This window comes from Engystomops pustulosus, chromosome 8 (genome assembly GCF_040894005.1).
Source record: "Engystomops pustulosus chromosome 8, aEngPut4.maternal, whole genome shotgun sequence".
NCBI classification, from domain to species: Eukaryota; Metazoa; Chordata; class Amphibia; order Anura; family Leptodactylidae; genus Engystomops; species Engystomops pustulosus.
Window position 1 is genome coordinate 49,368,014 of NC_092418.1, and position 19,049 is coordinate 49,387,062.

The 19,049-nt window shown below is 42.2% G+C and overlaps 1 protein-coding gene across 1 annotated transcript in view; it reads right to left on the bottom strand.

The window, feature by feature from the left end:
- Positions 1 to 19,049, bottom strand: part of STAT1 (signal transducer and activator of transcription 1) — a 176,087-nt gene that overhangs the window by 2,770 nt on the left and 154,268 nt on the right. Inside the window, exons 21-23 of the mRNA XM_072120887.1 lie at positions 18,635 to 18,820; positions 5,657 to 5,732; positions 4,816 to 4,909 (exon numbers count right to left, since the gene is read on the bottom strand). Coding sequence (XP_071976988.1) covers positions 4,816 to 4,909; positions 5,657 to 5,732; positions 18,635 to 18,820 — 356 coding nt within the window. The remainder of the gene's footprint in view (positions 1 to 4,815; positions 4,910 to 5,656; positions 5,733 to 18,634; positions 18,821 to 19,049) is intronic.

The following is a 19,049-nucleotide window of genomic DNA, read 5'->3' on the forward strand; positions in this document are numbered from 1 at the left end:
AAACAATTTTGAGTTACAATTAGAGGCTAAAGGGGTTTGCCCATAAAAGAAAGTATTCAAATGTTAACCCCCTATTGATGTATATACAATGAAGATAATTTTTAACTCCCTTACTTTACAATTATTCTTAGTTTTATTGCATTACCCAGCCATGGCCAGTGTAAAATTCCAGAGTGTGAGTGGGGACTCTGTAAGTATACACTACACAATTCCTTTGCACTATGAGATGCTGTGTGCTGACAATGTACTTAGATTATCAGGGTGCTGGGTTTATCTAGACTTTTATTTAGTTTCTGAACTACTAGTATATGATACACAGAAAAAAAGATGAGACAGATCAAAGTCATGAAATGGATATAATACACAATGAAACATTCAGATCCGCTATCTCACCTATAACACACACATTCAGCTTTGCTATTCGTCTCCCTCCCCTAGGATATAGAACTTATGTTATCCTTAGTTTATAGAGTAAATTCTGCACTTTTCTTCTTGCCAGCATGAAAAGCCTGTGTCTAAAGATGGGCGAATTTGTTGAAATTTCGGTTCGACCTGATTTGGCGAATTTTTAAAAAAATATTTGATTTGACCCGAATCGAATCATGACAAATCACGTTAAAAAACAGGGTCCTGGCTGCAGAGAGCCTATAGGGTGTTGTAGAAAGTTGTGCCATGCTTAAATATGCATAGGGAGCGTGGTTTGGTCTTCAAACAATGCTGTGTTTTAGTAGACACGAACATGACAGCCGCCGCTCTTAGAATCGTTTCACTCTTCACTTCCATGTGCACTTAGAGAGGCCAACTTCACCAAATAAGCGAAGCGGGAACGCAGCCTGACTAGGTAAGGTCTGTGCCAGCTCGAAAGGCAGGCACTATAACACTATAACATCAAAGAGTGCACTCTTTTTACACTGACATCAGATGATTCCATAGATTAGGACAGAACCTGTTCTGTTAAACATGGATACATATAAAAAACACCCCAAAAGAGTGCAGAGGGTGTCGGTGCGGGTGCCTTTCATTTCATCCGTCAGTGTCCACTTTCAATCGGTCAATAATCCAGTGTGGAGGTGGCGGCAGAAGCAGCAGCAGCAGGAGCCCACAGAATGGCATGATAGAGTATGGAGGTGGCAGCAGCAGCAGGAGCCCACAGGTGGCAGCAACATGGAAAGCCACAGAGTGGCACAATGATTGTGTAGGTGGTGGACAATTCCAGTCACTGGTAAAGATGGTAGGAGGAGATGGAGCAACTGGCAGCGGATGTGTGGCATCAGGTGGGCATCAAGCATCAGAATAGTGGCTGTGGCAGATAGTTAGAATCCAGACTCATTTCTCAACGTTTGGGGGAGGCGTCAGGGCTGATTTAATCTGATGCATAAGGCATTGGTGAGTTGAAATCCAGGCCGATCCAAACCTGATTCATCTTGACAAAGGTCAGTCTCTCCACATTATGGGTGGACAAGCGGGTTCTCCTTGGGGTAATGATGGCCCACGCCGCACTGAACACCCACTCTGATGCCACACTATTGGCCGGGCAGGACAGCTTCTCTACTGCAAACCCCGCAAGTTGCGGCCATGCATCAAGTTTGGCTGCCCAGTAGTCCAGGGGATCCTCTACCTGGGGTGGTAAAGTGCTGTCCAAGTAGGCCACCACCTGCTGGTGCAGGGTCTGCTCCATGTCCTGCTGCTGCTGGTGGCGGCTACCCTCCTCACTAGGCGGGTGAAGGAAGTTGCTCATTAAGGACTCCAGACTTAAGTTGCTGCTGATGTAGCTGCTACTGCCCTTACCCCCTATTCGGCTGTCACAAGTTAGGCAAAGCAGAATGCTGCGGGCCATCTGCACAAGTGACTCTGAGGTACTCCTGGCCTCCATCTCCACTGTGCTTCTGGGTCATCTGCCTCGTCTTCTACCTCCTCTGGATGCTCCTGATCTCTTGTCACCTGAGTGGAAAAACCACTGATTTCACCAGACTTTGCTTGTGCTCCAATGTCCTCCTCCTCCAGTTCAGCCCTCACCGGACTCATGTGACCATGAGATTGTAGTCTCCACTTCTTCAGTTCCCTGGCAAGACGGATTTTGCAGCATGAGTTCCAGGACATGCAGCAGTGGAAAGGCATTATTCATTCCGCAGTCCTGGCGACTGACAAATAATGTGGCCTCTTCAAAGGGAGTGAGCAAACGGCAGGTGTCACGCATGAGCTGCCAGTGGCTGACATCAAAGTTAAACAAGGTCTAACATATGGAGGCTGGAATTCCAACGGGTGTAAACACTGCGTATCAGATGTTCGAATGTCTTGAAGATGGGTGGAAGACTTGAGAAAACTGTTGACTACCATATTGAACATGTGCGCCATTCAGGGTGCATGGGCCATCCCTCCTCGGTGCAGTGTGGACACCATGTTCCTCCCATTGTCTGTCACAATAGTTCCAATTTTCAGTTGTCGAAGAGAAAGCCACAGATTGATTTCTTGTTGCATGATGCGGAGCAGTTCCTCCCCTGTGTGACTTGGTTTGCCCAGGCAAACCAGGTGTAGAACTGCGTGACACCGCTGTGCCCAGCACATGTGGTATGATGGAGCAGCACTTAGACCTATGGAGGCTGAGGTGGTGGTGGAGAAAGAGGAGGAGAAGGCCGACACTGGCGCAGGAGCAGCAGTTTGACAACGTGGAAGAGAAAGTGGCGTCTCTTGTTCAAGTTGTTGGTGTGGCTGGGCGGGAAGCACATTCACCCAGTGGGCCTTAAAGGACATGTACTGGCTTTGACCGTAGTTACAGCTCCACACGTCCGCGCTACCGTGCACCTTGGAAGAAACCGATAAGCTCAAGGACTGGCTCACCTTCTGTTCTACATATTTGCGAAGGGCTGGCACTGCCTTTTTGGAAAAAAAAATTTTGGTTTAGAATTCTCCACCTTTGTTTTGCACAAGCCATAAGTTCTCTGAAGGGTGCAGAGTCTACGATTTGGAAAGGGAGGGACTGCAGTATCAACAACTTGGACAAGAGCACTGTCAGCTTCTGCACCTTAGGATGGCTGGACGCATACAGTTCTCTCTTTGTAATCGCCTCTTTCAATGACTGCTGGCGCCATGCGTGGCGAGGATCTGAAGCAGGAGATGGTGTCAAAGACAAAAAGCTCCCTTCGGCAGAGGTGCGGGAGCCTTGACTGGCTGAAATGGCAAGTGTGCCAATAGGTGCTGCTGCTGTTGCTGTGGGCCAGGATGGACCTCCACATGTTCCACGTCATTGGATGGTGATGCTGCATGTGTTGACGCAGGGCCGTGGTGCCAACGTTAGCTCCCTGGCCAAGCTTCACTTTCTGCCTGCAGATTCTAACATATATACACGCTCGGCTCCTCTGGTACCAACACTCTGCACTGAGTGACTACTAACGCCGCTGCCTTGCTGACCCCCTGTACCACTTGGACCGCTACTTGGACCTCTGAAGCGGGGCTTGTACCCCGTGGCTGTGTGGCTCCTGTCCTTGCACTGCTGACTCACAGTAACAGTAGCGACTTGCTGCCTGCCCCGCTGCCTGACGCGCAAGCTGACACTCTTTTTGCCCGACGATGATGAATCCCTTGCTACACCCGGCTCCCAAGTGCGATCGGCTACATCATCATACATTTGCGTTTCCCTGTCACTGCTATTCTCCTCACCGGTGTCAGTATGCACAGCCTGCCTACTGCAAGAAGCAGCGGTTGTCTGCCCCACCTCTTCACTGCCAAGCAGCTGCTGACTGTCCTCAAACACTTCATCCTCGCTGTATAGTGGCGCTGAGCCCAGACCACCTAGTAGCTCTCTGGCTGAGGAAAATGAACAGGACAGAGGCTGGTTGAGGACAGGTGAGGGCCACTGACCTGCTCCTGGGCCAACTAATTGTTGTAACTGACTAACCCATTGGGGCAGATTTATCACAGCTTAGCTTTCATTTTACCAGTGTTCATGAATATTTTAAATGGGAGCTGTGATTGGTTGCCATGGGCAACTAGAAATATTCTGACTTTCAGACAACTTGATAAATCTGCCCCACTGACTTTTGGCTGGGGTTGTCAGATGTTATATTTGAGGAATTGGGTGACCTAGTCAACCAATCAACAACCTTTGGGTTGTTGATCAGCACACTGCCATTAGATCACAACGGCAGTTCTGGCCTCACAGAGTCACCCCTGCAGCGACGTCCCCTTACTGTGCTGCAACCTCTGCCTGCTCCACCTGCCACCTCTCTGTGTGACATATTGGTTAATCAACGTATTTCTTGCTCTCAACTTTAGCAACACAAAAAGTCAATGTTTAGCCAGTATAGGGCTATACCCCCGATGAAGCCAGTTTACTGCCACACTGGAGGAGCCAAAGGAGAAAGGAGGACCTCTATGTAGCAGTGTAGGTGCAGTCTCAGTCCATTCACAGGCACAGTGTCAATGATGGAGGCAAAGATGTGAACAGACTAATTATTATACTCACACCTCCTCCCTGACCACCAGGCTCCTGCTATCATAAGGACACTGCATGAAAGGGTGTGCATAATCTATGCAGTATAGCGCAGCACTCACTTACTCACTATAAATATATTCCATGCAGGGAACAGGACATCTCTTACACTTTTAAGGGATTTTACGTACACTTGTAAACTTACATATTTGTGGCCAACATATTTACATTTTTTGTACATTTTTTTGTTTTTTTCAGAAATTTTAAGGGGGGACAAAGAAAAACCTATATACTATTTAATTCCTAGGCAACCTTTTAATACAATAGTATAATATAGGTAGACAGTAAAAATGAAGCAGTAAAATTATTTATTATAAATAACGTACAAATTCAGATGGTCCAACTAGCATGGTAAGATCAGCAAATTCATCTGGTGACATAGGCAGAAGGGAATCAGCAGTCTGAAGTCGGGAAGGGTGTCTAAAAAATTAAATGAAAAGTGAAATATAGCTTTTTAAAAACCCTCTTGATGAATTACTTTACTGGTGGGTAATCAAGTGAATGGGGATACACTGCAATGCCAATGAATCACTACTAGTAAGTTACCAAGCAGTTTAGCACCTTCCAAATCATGTTTCTTTCATGATTGGTGCATTATCCGGAAAATCAACTTTAGAGTGAAATGTAAAATGGCTGAATACAATCATGGGGGGGGGGGGGATTTAGCATTGAAGTAAAACTCTCCCTGCCTTAGAATCGTCCCTCCTCTGTAGGTCTGTGCCAGGGAAATCTTAAATGTCTCGCCATAAGTCTGCCGCATAAAGTCAATAATAATATAAGAGGTACTCTAAGGTGGGGAAACACTTTGTAGGCTAAGGCCCATGAGATATTGGTCTTTTTAGAGTTTAAACAACAAAGACCTGAAGCCATGATTATAGTTGTCTCCAGTCATGGATGCTTAAGAAAGTAGCTGCTCTCCCATGTGGAAATTAGGAGAATCATTCCTAAGTGTTTGCAGCATGGAGCCTTCTGAGTGCTCCTAGGCATGCTGATCGTCAGTTATAACTGAAGTCTGTTTGTGGCAAGCTTCAGTAGTAACACTGCAAAAATGGCCTAAATTGCAATACAGTAATATTGCAGTCTATGGTTGAAGCAATCAAATTATTATATATTCAGGACCAATCTATTACAATCGACTTTGTTCATTTACATCTTTGAAATACTTACACTTCAGATACTGAAATGAGTTCAGTTTTGATGTAGCCTATACGATCAGGCCTATCAAGATCCATTGGTTCAGGAGCTGGAAAAAAGAAACAGGGTGTATTATTGGAAAACAGAATTGCTTTTTAGAACTTGAGAAGTTATTCTGACCGGAGCTCCAAAATCACTTTCTTCCACTGCTTCCTTTTCTTTCCAGTCAGCAAATCAATTGATTTTCATCCAAAACTTGTCACCACTCCTCCAGTACAAATTCCCAAATCCTCTGATTAGAATAAACCACCACTCAAACGACCACTACTGCGTTTTTTTGTATCCTCCTTGGTTCACACTATCCGTTATAGCGGATCGCTGGAAGAAATTCACACGCAGATAGCGTAGAACATTCTTGACACTCAGGATTTATTCAATAAAATATACTCACAAGCAATTGTTAAAAATGCGCATGTAAAATCTCAAAATGGGACACCAGCTTCCCCCCAGCGTGCGAAGTCTGACATTTTACATGCACATTTTTAACAATTGCTTGTGATTATATATTTACTTTTTTACTTGTCTCACATGAAAAAGATATCGTTCAGGGTATTACCACTGACGCATAGGCTGACACACTGCCTGTAAGCTCCCTGGGGTCTTAGCACGGACCTGGGGATTAGCACAGCGACAATTGGCACTCCCCGAAAACGCTCGGGGCGTAAACGAGCAGGGAGAATCTCCATTTAAATGCCACAGTTGCGATGACCGCAGCATTTAAAGAGTTAACACCTACAATTCCATATCAGCTTTGGAGCGCTAAGCGGTTAAAGAGGATTTATAGTAATGCATCAACTTTTTGGGCTAAAAATAGGGGTTATATATTTAGAGGGGGTATTACATTTTTCTATCCCTTGTAGCTATAAAAAAATAGGGGTAAAATTTACCTTTATAGGAAGAATTTCACTTTTTTCCCTTTTAGGGTCTAATTGAATCAAACACCTTTTATGGGCAAATACACATATTACATCTTGCTAAATTCTCCAAAGGGTGTACTTTCCTAGATAATGTCACTTGTTGGGGTTCTCCTCTGTTTTGGTACCACTAGGGCTCTACAAATGCCTCCTGACACATGAAAAGGATGTCTATCAAATTTGGCTTCTAAAAGCCAACGTCCTGCTTTCCCTTCTGTGCCTTGCTGCGACAACATTTTACATGTGAGGCAACTATACACTCGGGAGAAATAGTTTTATACATGTTTGGGGGTTGTTTCATTTATTATCCCTTGTGGCTTACAAAAATTAGGGGTAAAAGTGACTTTTTGGGGAGAATTTTCATCTTTTTCCTTTTTGAGGCCTAATTGAATCAACCGCCTGTATGGGCAAATACACATATTATACCTTGCTAAATTCTCCAAGGAGTGTTCTTTCCAAAATGGTGACACTTGTTGAAGTTCTCCTCTGTTTTGTACCACTAGGGCTCTCTAAATGCATCTTGACACGTCTTTCTGTCAAATTTGGATTTCTGTCAAATTAGGCTTCTAAAAGGCTTCTATTTGGCTTCTTTCCCTTCTGAGCCCTATTGTGTACCCATAGAACATTTTACATGCACATGTGGGGCAATTCTACGCTTAAGAGAAATAGTTTTATACATTTTTGGGGGCTGGTTTATCTTTTATCCGTCGTGGCTTACAAAAGTTTGGGGTAAAAGTGACTTTTTTTGTGAAAATATTCACCTTTTTCTTTTTTGGGGACTAATTGAATTATACACCTGTTCGGGGTAATTACACCTTGCTAAATTCTTCAAGGGGTGTACTTTTCAAAATGGTGTCTCTTGTTGGGGTTCTCCTTTGTTGGGGCTCTCCAATAGGACTCTTTAAATACATCCTGACACATGAAATCTTTTCAGCCATATTTGTCCTCCAAAAACGAAACAACGCTCTTTACCCTCCAAGTGCCCCCCTGTGCCCGTACAACAGTGTACAGTGACACAATGGGGCACATTTACTAAGGGTCCGAATCACGGTTTTCCGACGGGAATTTTTCCGATTTGTGGTGAATTGCCCCGGGATTTTTGCGCACGTGATCGGATTGTGCCATATCGGCGCCAGCTTTCACGCAAAAGAGATAGGGGGGCGATTCGGAAAAAACACGGAATTAAAAAAAAATTGTGTCACAAAAATAGCACTCACATACACCGAGACGGAGCAGGTGAATTCCGGCAGACTTCAGCACAGCAGCGACACCTAGTGGACATCGGGCGCACGACCTTAGTGAATCCCAGCAGAACCTGAATCAGATTACCGGGTAAGTAAATCTACCCCAATATGTATTGGCATACTCAGGACGGATTGCACTAAACATTGTAAAATGCATTTTCCTTTTTAACATTGTAAAGGTACAAATTTTAGTGTTCAATGAATATATTGTTAGATAAAATTACATTTCTGTAATTTCACTTCCATTTATTTTTCATCCTCATGAAATGCTCATTGGGTTACCAAACTTTCCAAAGGTTGTTTTTAATATTTTGAGAGGTGCAGTTTCTAATATGTTGTCATTTGTGGAGATTTTCTGTCATATAGGGCTTATTAGGTCACTTCTAACTAAATTGGCCCTGCAAAAATAGGTTTTGATGATTTTCGTGAAAATCATAAAAATCGCACCTACAGTTATAAGCCTCCTAACATCCTAAAAAAAAGGAAAGGATGTCTGAAAAAGGATGCCAAGTTAAAGCAGACATATGGAAAATGTTAGTTATCAAGTTATTTAGTTGATATGACTAACTTTCCAAAAAGTCGAAAATTTTTAATTTGGAAAACATAGTTTTTAAAAAGAATTTCGCCAAAATTCAGTTTAATTAAAAAATAAATACTAAACATATTGCTTAAATTTCTCGACGAACATGAAGTACCATATGTCATAAAAAAATCTCAAAATCTCAAAATCACGTGGATATGTTAAAGCATTCCATAGTTATGACCACTTATTGACACACATATCAGAACTTAAAAAAAAACAACTTAAGGAATTGTCATATTACTGAATGGATAGATATTGGCATGCAGAAACTCTTACTTACATTTTGAAAGAATCAATCCATTAAAGTAAGCAGCTCCTAGCGCTAGCCCATTTTTAGCGGTGATAAACTGCTAGCTTTATCGGAACCCTCCGATAAAGCAAGCAGACACTGCCACAAAGTACAATAGGAACACTGGACCAAGCTCACAGCGGTCCGGCATATTCATGAGGGGGCGGTCCGAGGTGCTGCTTCTCCTCCGGACTGCCCCTCCACTCCATAGGTCAGCGCCTCCTAGTCCCGCCCCCTCATGAATCCGCCGGACTACTTTGAGTACGGTCCGGCATTTCTATTGTATTACGCGGCAGTGTTTGCTCGCTTTATCGGAGGGTTCTGATAAAGCTAGCAGTTATCCCTGCTAAAAATTGGGTAGCGCTAGGAGTTGCTTACTTTAGTAAGCAGCTCCTAGTGGGTTTTTATAGGTGACAGGTCCTCTTTAAGGACAAATTTAGAACGTTAGGACTTGCTGCTTCATCAATTAGTAAGAATTGGACCCCTGTTGAAGTGAATGGCTGGGGTCCTAGCAATCAGATCCCTACCGGTTACATTCTTATAGATCTAACTGCTGTAAGATGCTTATTTAAAAAATAATTTCATTCATTCCTAATTTTTAACATATGTTTTATCTAGCCTGTATATGTCAAGTGCTGTGGAATATGATGCTGCTATAAAAAATAATGTCCCCTAGAAAGGACTATGTAAACAGCTTCCCAGTAAAATAATAAACTTTACTTACTTTACTTACCCGCAGTAATGTCTATATATACAGCTCCTACAGTAATGACTATATATACAGCTCTCTGCAGTAAAGACTATATACAGCTCTCTCAACAAGGACTAATATATATATATACCGTATATATATATATCTTAGTAATGACTATATACATACAGCTCCCCCTGTAATGACTATGTATAAAGCTCCCCAGTAAAATATCAAAATAAAACTTTACTTATCTTCTCCCGCTTAACGCCTCCAGCGCCAGGACTATCCTGTGCTTTGCTCGGTACCACTGGGACAGTGTAGACAGCAGGGGCGGCAGTTAAACATGGGGATGAGATTCACTACATATAGGGATGGATACTGCAAATCAGGATTATCCCTCTGATGACCCCCGAATGGACTAAGGATACCAGGACTACAAGTAGCTACATTTTAGTTGCATGAATTGTGTTAAAATATGACCCTTTTGCCATTCCAACAAAATAGGTTTATTGTATGCAAAGGTTCACTGTCCCATGACTAGAATGAATATGCAGCTAGAATAATATTGTTGAACCTATCCACATGTAGCTGTTATCCTTAAAAATAAATGTACCGTATATACTCGAGTATAAGCTGACCTGAGTATAAGCCGAGACCCCTAATTTTACCACAAAAACCTGGGAAAACCTATTGACTCGAGTATAAGCTGAGGGTGGGAAATGCATTGGTTACAGCCCCCCCCCAGTATACAGCCAGCAAGCCCCCAGTAGTATATAGCCAGCAGCCCCCCAGACCCCCAGTATATGCCCCTGGCCCAGTACATAGCGAGCCCCTACCCCAGTATATAGCCTGCCAGGCCCTGTCCCAGTATATAACCTGCCAGCCCCTGCCCCAGTATATAGCCTGCCAGCCCCTGTGTCCCAGTATACAGCCTGCCAGCTCCTGTGCCCCAGTATATCGCCTGCCAGTCCTTGTGCCCCAGTATATAGCCAGCCAGCCCCTGTGCCCCTGGTATATAGCCTACCCGCCCCTGTGCCCCGATATATAGCCTGCCAGCCCCTGTGCTGCGGTATACAGCCTGCCAGCCCCTGTGCCCGGTATATAGCCTGCCAGCCCCTGTTCCCTGGTATATAGACTGCCAGCCCCTGTGCCCCGGTATATATCGCCTTCCAGCCTGTGCCCCGGTATATAGCCTGCCAGCCCCTGTGCCCCAGTATATAGCCTGCCAGCCCCTGTGCCCCGATATATAGCCTGCCAGCCCCTGTGCTGCGGTATACCGCCTGCCAGCCCCTGTGCCCCGGTATATAGCCTGCCAGCCCCTGTTCCCTGGTATATAGACTGCCAGCCCCTGTGCCCCGGTATATCGCCTTCCAGCCTGTGCCCCAGAATATAGCCTGCCAGCCCCTGTGCCCAAATATATAGCCTGCCAGCCCCTGTGCCCTGGTATATAGCCTGCCAGCCCCTGTGCCCTGGTATATAGCCTGCCAGCCCCTGTACCTCGTTATGGAGCCAGACCCCCGCCCCATTGATTTAAAAAAAAAATCAAAACTCACCTTTCGAGCGGCCCCCTAGGGTCTTCTTTGCCGTCCGTCGGTCAGCGGCAGGTCTGTGCGGCGCACAGTGCTGACGTCAGCTGCAGCCACTGACATCACAGTGTGTGCCTGCTGCCGGCACACACAACACTATTGCAGCGGCCGGGGCTGACGTCAGTGCCTGTGACGTTGCAAGGACCTGCTGCTGACCCACAGATTGAATAAAAGACCTGCGGGGGCTGCCAGAAAGGTGAGTTTTGATTTTTTTTTTGAGTCGTTTCTTTTTTTACTCCAGTTTAAGCACATTTTTTGTGCTGAAAAACTTGGCTTAAACTCAAGTATATACAGTAATAGAAAAATATCGGTAACTAATATCAGTAAAAGTTATGTTTTAATTTTAGTCATTCTCAGGGCTGGATTATTGGGGCACCCCCACCACTTTGCCCTTAAAGGGGCCCACATCACCCACAGTGTATTCGGATCCGGGCTCCCGGAGCCGTACACAGCAAATGTGCAGCGTGCCCCGACTTCAGTATATGGCAGGGCGAGGGAACATTAAGTCTCGGAGGTGTTCAAAGATGGCGGCACAGTGATGTCACACATTGCGCCGCCAGTGCCAATATATGCCAAGAATATAAGGTGGATGCACATTGGGGGAGTGGAGGAAGGTGATTACAGTTTTATTATTTTACCTAGGACTGTATTTAGTTACTATAGGGGGATTGTATATAATTATTATGGGGGTGTATATAGTTATAATAGCGGGACTGTATATAATTAGTTATTATAGGGGGCTGTATATAGTTATTATAGGAGGGTGTATATAGTTATTATAGGGGGGCTGTATATAGTTATTATATGGGGTGTATATAGTTATATGTGGTGTATATAGTTACTCTAGGGGGCTGTGTATAGATATTATAAGGGGCTGTATATAGTTATAGTAGGGGCTGTACATAGTTATTATAGGGGTTGTATATAGTTATTATATGGAGGTTGTATATAGTTATTTTAAGGGGCTGTACATAATTATTATAGGGGGCTGAATATAGTTATTATAGGGGGACTGTAAATAGTTATAGGGGGTTTATATGGTTATTATAGGGGGCTGGATATAGTTATAATAGGTGGCTATATATAGTTATTAAAGGGTGCTGTAAATAGTTAATGCTGGGGGTGGTGCATAAAGTGATTGCTGGAGGCTGTATATAGCAATTAGTGGGGGTATATAGTTATTACTGTGGGGGTGTATATAGTTAATGCTGTGGGGCTGTATATAGTTAATGCTGGGGGGTGCATTTAGTAATTACTGGGGGCTGTATACAGTGATTACTGGGGAGCAATTTACAGTAATTGCTGGGGGAGCTATATATAGTGATTACTGGGGGCTGTATAAAGTGATTGCTGGGGTGCTGTATATAGTGATTACTGGGAGCTGGATATATTTATTGCTGGGGGGATGTAAATAGTGATTGTTGGGGTGCTGTATATAGTGATCGCTGGGGGGCTGTATATAGTGATCGCTAGGGGGCTGTATTTAGTGATTAATAGGGGCTGTATCAAGTGAATACTGGGAACTGTATATAGTGATTATTGGGGGACTAGGGCAGCACGGTGGCTGAGTGAGTAGCACATCTGCCTTGCAGCACTGGGGTCCTGGGTTCGAATCCCACCCAGGTCAACATCTGCAAAGAGTTTGTATGTTCTCTCCGCGTTTGCGTGGGTTTCCTCCGGGTACTCCGGTTTCCTCCCACACTTCAAAACATACTGTTAGGTTGTTTAGATTGTGAGCCCCTTGGGGACAGGGACCAATTTGACATGCTTGTGCAGCGCTGCGTAATCTGTGTGCGCTATATAAATAAAGAATTATTATTATTATTATTATTATATATAGTGATTAATGGGGAGGCTGTATATAGTGATTACTGGGGAGGCTGTATATAGTTATTGCTGATGGGATGTATATAGCGATTGCTTTTCCTTGTCTGTACTACATTCAATGGGGTCCCCCATCAAATTTTGCGCCCAGGGGCCCCCACCAACCTTACTCCAGCCCTGGTTATTCTGCTTGTAGTGTAGTTTTAGGTAGGCATTAAGGCAGTGTCATCAGGGCCGGATTATAGTGGGGCGCCCGGGGCACGCCCTTAAAAGGCCCCCCATCAAGTGTGGGAAATCAGGCAGTCATGCGAATCGCCCACAGTGTATTTGGGTCTGGGCTCCCCGAGTGCGTACCCAGCAGATGTACAATAAGTTCCCTGCTCTGCCATAAACGATCGGAGCCTCGGAGTTGTTCCAGTATCCTAACAACACAAGGAAAGAATATGAGGTCAGCGCACATCGGGTGAGCGGAGGAAGGTGAGTACAGTGGTATTATTTTACCTAGGACTATATATAGTGAAACATGATGTGGCTTGAGACAATGAAAGGGTCTTTGTGGACAGAAGAAGAGCTAAGCCATAAATGCCTACATTGCCCTTAATAAAGATTGTTATCCTGCATGTGATAACAATGGACTGTGCTATTACAGCTGGAGGGTCTAAGGTCATCCTGACAAGAAGACACTGTGGACAGATGCATGTCATTGCCCCCTGGGGATTCCCAGATCTTGGGGGGAAACAAAGACTCAAATTCAAGGATGCCACCTATTGACTCTACATTATCATCAGATTGGCCAAGACAGTAGTATAGGTGGTATGGGGATGGGCAATGTGTGTGAGCTATGCGTGTATGTATATAAGATTGTATATAGATCTTTAGTTAGAGCACTTCCTCCCCTACCCTCTCTCTGTCCCTTAGTAAGTTTACCCTCTAATTATATTTCCTTGTATTGTACCCTTAATAAATCCCCTACAAAGATCCATTGAATATTGTCGTAATTTAATATTAACTGGCACCCCAAAACCAAGAAGTTTTTATAGTTACTGTAGGGGGAAAGTATACAGTTATTATTGTGGGGGGGGGGGGTGTATATAGTCATTAAAGGGGGTGAATATAGTTATTATAGGGGGCTGTATATAGTTACTATAGGGAGTGTATATAGTTATTATAGGGAGGCTGTATATAGTTACTATAGGGGTCTGTATATAGTTTTTATAGGGGGTTGTATATAGTTATTATAGTGGGACTGTATATAGTTATTATAGGGGGGTATATATAGTTATTATAAGGAGGCTGTATATAGTTATTATAAGGAGGCTGTATATAGTTATACTAGGGGACTGTATATAGTGAATACTGGGGGCTGTATATAGTAATTGCTTGGGGAGATGTATATAGTGATTGTTGGGAGCTGTATACAGTGATTGTTGGGGGACTGTATACAGTGATTGCTAGGGGAGCTGTATATAGTGATTGCTGGAGGGCTGTGTATAGTGATTTCTGGGGGGCTGTATCATTATTATAGGGGCTGTATATAGTTATTATAAGGAGGCTGTAAATAGTTATTATAGGGGGCTGTATATAGTTAATGCTGGGGGGTACATATAGTGATTGCTGGGGGCTGTATATAGTGATTACTGGGGGCTGTGTATAGTAATTACTGGGGGAGCTGTATACAGTGATTGTTGGGAGCTGTATACAGTGATTGTTGGGGGACTGTATACAGTGATTGCTAGGGGAGCTGTATATAGTGATTGCTGGGGGGATGTGTATAGTGATTTCGGGGGGGGGGGGCAGTATATAGTGATTACTGGGGGCTGTATATATTTATTGCTGGGGGCTGTATATAGTGATTATGGGTGGTCTGTATATAGTGATTATTGGTGGGCTGTATACAGTGATTATTGGGGGCTGTACATAGAAATTGCTGGGGAGCTATATATATTGATTACTGGGGGCTGTATACAGTGATTACTGGGAGCTGTATATAGTGATTACAGAGGGCTGTATATAGTGATTGCTGGGGGCAGTATATAGTAATTACTGGGGACTGTATACAGTGATTTCTGGGAGTTGTAAATAATGATTGCTTGGGGGTTGTATATAGTGATCCCTGGGGGCTGTATATAGCAATTGCTTTTCCTTGTCTGGACTACATTCAATGGGGGCCCCACCAAATTTTGTGCCCAAGGCTCCACGCCAACCTTAATGACACCTGAGTGTCATACAACTGTTTGTGTGAGGTATCGACTTTATTCTTTGCGCCGAGGAGATACTTAATTCCTTAATTCATCTGTTGTATCATCTGTGAATACTCGTGTTGCATACCTGTTATTCTTTTTTAACAACATTTTATTGACCAGAAAAACACAACTTGGAAAGCTATGTATGTCCAGTTCCTCAAGATCCTCCTCCTAGGTTAGGCGGAGAAGGAGAAGTCAGAATTCTCAATACAGTTGAAACCATAAGTTTACATACACTATATAAAAGGACACATATGCATGTTTTTCATAATATCTTACATGAAATCAGAGTACACCTTTCCTGTTTTAGGACTGTTAGGATTACAAAAATGAATTATTCCTTGCCAAATGTCAGAATGTGAGATTTTTAAGGCATTGTTATGACATTCTGCCAAATTTAACATACATTTCATTAGTATTTGGTCCCATTGCCCTTAAATTGTATGACTTAGGTCACACATTTTGGATGTCCTTCCGCAAGCTTCTCATAGTAGTTGGTAGGAATTTAGGCCCATTGCTCCTGACAGAACTAGTGTAGCCATGTAGGTAGCTGCCTTGCTTGCACTTGCCTTTTCAGCTTTGCCCATATATTTTCAATATGATTGAGATCAGGGATTTGTGATCATCACTCCAAAACATTGACTTTGTTCTCTTTAAGCCACTTTCTAACCAGTTTGGCAGTGCACTTTGTGTCATTGTCTATTTGTAAGACCCATTTTTTTCAAGATTTAAAGGAATCTACCATCAGAAGTAGACCTGCCCTAATCTGTAATTTAATAATGCTGGAACCTAACCTAACTTGTTAAAAACTTTATTATAGTAACATGTAAATTAACCCCTTAATGACTGCTGTATTGGGATTCTACGGCGGTCATTAAGGGTACTTCTTCTGACGCGACCCCTTTCTATGGCGCATCAGAAGAAGATTTCAGGGCACTGGGTCTCACTGGTGCCGGTGTCGGGCTGTGATATCACAGCCCAGACCCGGCACTAACACCCGGGATCAGAAAAACTCAGATCCCGGGTGTTTAACCCCTTGTCCCACGTGGAGAGAACCCCCCCGGAGTTAGTTAGTATAGTTAATAAAATCTCATTAATAAGCTATAGACCCCCAAAATGAATTATCTATAGATTGGATCTCATCCCGTTCATAATAAGTGCTCATATGTTCACATTGACAAAAAAGATTAAAATTTATAGCTTGTACAAAGTGAGAGAGAGAGAGAAATTGGGCATCAAACGTTGCAGAGCGTTTCATCATTTAATTTATTATGAAACTGTCAGTTTTGGCCTAAATTAATGTATTTTCCCAAAAAATTCAAAAGTTTCTAAATCGCAGGTCCATATTGTTTTGACCCATGTGAAACACTTAAAGGGTTAAAAGACTCAATAGACGTTGTTTTACATACATTGAGGGGTTAACTTTTTATAGTGGGGTAATTTATGGGGTTTTACTATTTAGGCCTTTCAAAGTCATTTGGAAGATGAGTTGTCCCTAAAAATGTGAGTTTAGGGGATTTTCATGAAAATGAGAAAAATCGCACCTAAAGTTCTGCGCCTCATAACATCCTAGAAAAATTACAGGAAGCATAAAATATCATCCCAACATAAAGAAGACATTCTGTAAATGTTAATTATCAAGCTTTTGGGTAGTTTTACTTCCTGTCTGGAGAGCAGAACATTTCAAACTTGGAAAATGAAGAATTTTTACAAACTTTTGCCAAATTTTCACTTTTTTTCAGAACGAAACGCAAAACTAATCACTTAAATTTTACAACTAACATGAAGTACAATGTGTCACGAGAAAACAATCTCAAAATCACCGGGATATGTTAAAGCGTTCCGAAGTTATAACCAATTATCGTGAGACATGTCAGATTTGAAAAATCGAGTCTGGTCATTTCGCTGAAAACTTGTGTCGGTGATAATGGCTTAAGTGCAGAGGCTACTGGGGCGCTGAGTAGCCTTAGATCCCAGTGCCTGATCAGGCAAGTACACGCCGCAGTAGCTTCTGCATTTAATTCACACATTACTAAAATAAAGTTTTAACGAGAGGTTAGATTTCAGAATTAGGAATCTACCATCAGGTCTACATCTGATGGAATATTCCTCATGGTAGGTTTCCATTAACTTCCTGGCTGATGTCTTGAGATGTTGCTTCACTAATGCCACATAATGAACTTTCCTCATGGTGCCATCAATTTGATGCTGCCACCCCCAGTTGGGATGGTTTTCTCAGGCTTGCAAGCTTCTCCCTTTTTACGCCAATCATAACAATGGTCATTATGTACAACTGTTAAATTTTAGTTTCTTCAGACCAGAGGACATGTCTCCAAAAATGTGCCACCGTGTGTAATTTCAAACATTCATCTGTTTTTTTTTGTTTATTCTACACTAATGGCTTTTGTAATTGTTTGTACAGATAAACAAGGCACCGTCAGGTTTATAGAAATTGCAACCATGGAGAAAACAGACTTTTCTGCAAGTCAACAATTCTCTTCCTGATATCTTGGCTAATTTTCTTTAGACTTTCCTATGATGTTGCACAAAGAAGCAGTATATTTCAGGGTTGTCTTCAAATACATCCACGGGTGTATCCCTAATTAAAGGGGTATTCCCATTTAAGAAAGTTATACAATTTTCTAATATACTTTCTGTATCAATTCCTCACAGTTTTTTTTAGATCTCTGCTTGCTGTCCTTCTATAGAAAGCTTGTATGTTTCTTCCAGTGGATAGAAATCTGACCATGGTCACACAGGTGCACAACTCGTTAGTATCATAGAAAGTAATCAGAGCTGTGTGATATAACGAGCTGTTCACCTGTGTGACCATGGTCAGATTTCTGTACAATGAAGCTTTCTATAAAATAACACCAAGCAGAGATCTAGAAAACCATGATGAATTGATATAGAAAGTATATTGGAAAATTGTATAACTTTTCATTATTCAAACAATAACATTTATTTGCTGAAATGGAACAACCCCTTCAACTCAGATGCTTCCAAAGACATGACATCATCTTATGGGATGTCCCAAATATTATATACACTAATGTAGGTAAAAAAACATTTGACTTTGCAGAAAGTCATAAAAATGCCTTATCATTTGTCCCTCTCTCCTTATTATTTAGGCATTTGCTGAAGATAAATATTTTTGGCAATCCTAATTGACCTAAAACAGAAATGTTTATTCTGATTTCATGTCAGTGAGAAACACATGCATATGTCTCTTTTTATACAGCATATGTAAACTTCTGGTTTCAACTATATAAACTGCATATAAAACGTAAAGTATATAACTATAAACTATCTATATAAAAGCTATAGAAATAGTAAAGAGTTTGAAGCTAAAAGGTAGTTTAGTCCTCATCCAGTATCTGTTAGTTCCCTAGCTCTTAAACATTCCATCACATTCCACACGAATAACTCATTAAAACACTCGACTCAAAATCAGCTTTATAGCTACTATCATGGATTTGACCACAATTTTTAACATAGTCGATTATGATTATATGTATATTTAGTGCTTATTCACACACTTTTTCTAAAGTAAATGCCTTTCAAATAATCTTACCATCTTTAGGCCTTGAGTAGTACTTCCCAAATGCCATATCCTTTGGTGTATCTGGATATAAAAACTTTAGGGGGTTTTCTGGAATATTTTCTGCTGCCATTACTTTATAGTTGCGAACAATGTCCGGAAAACTCACAGCAGTAAGTTCTTTCTTTGTGTATGGCTCCACAGAGTGAAAAACAGGCTCTGAAATGTAATAATTAAGATTTACTTATGTATGTATTTACTAAAAAACAATATTTTGTCTTATATTTTCCTTCTTAGGTTAAAACTAAAATTTTAGTTTTGGGTATAATTTGAATGAATTTGGTATGCAAATGATTAAATCTGAATAAAGCTGTATTCTAGTGAAAAACAAAAACTCTTGGGTAATTTAATTTTAAAGCAATTTATTTTTCATGTTTTTTATTGGAAT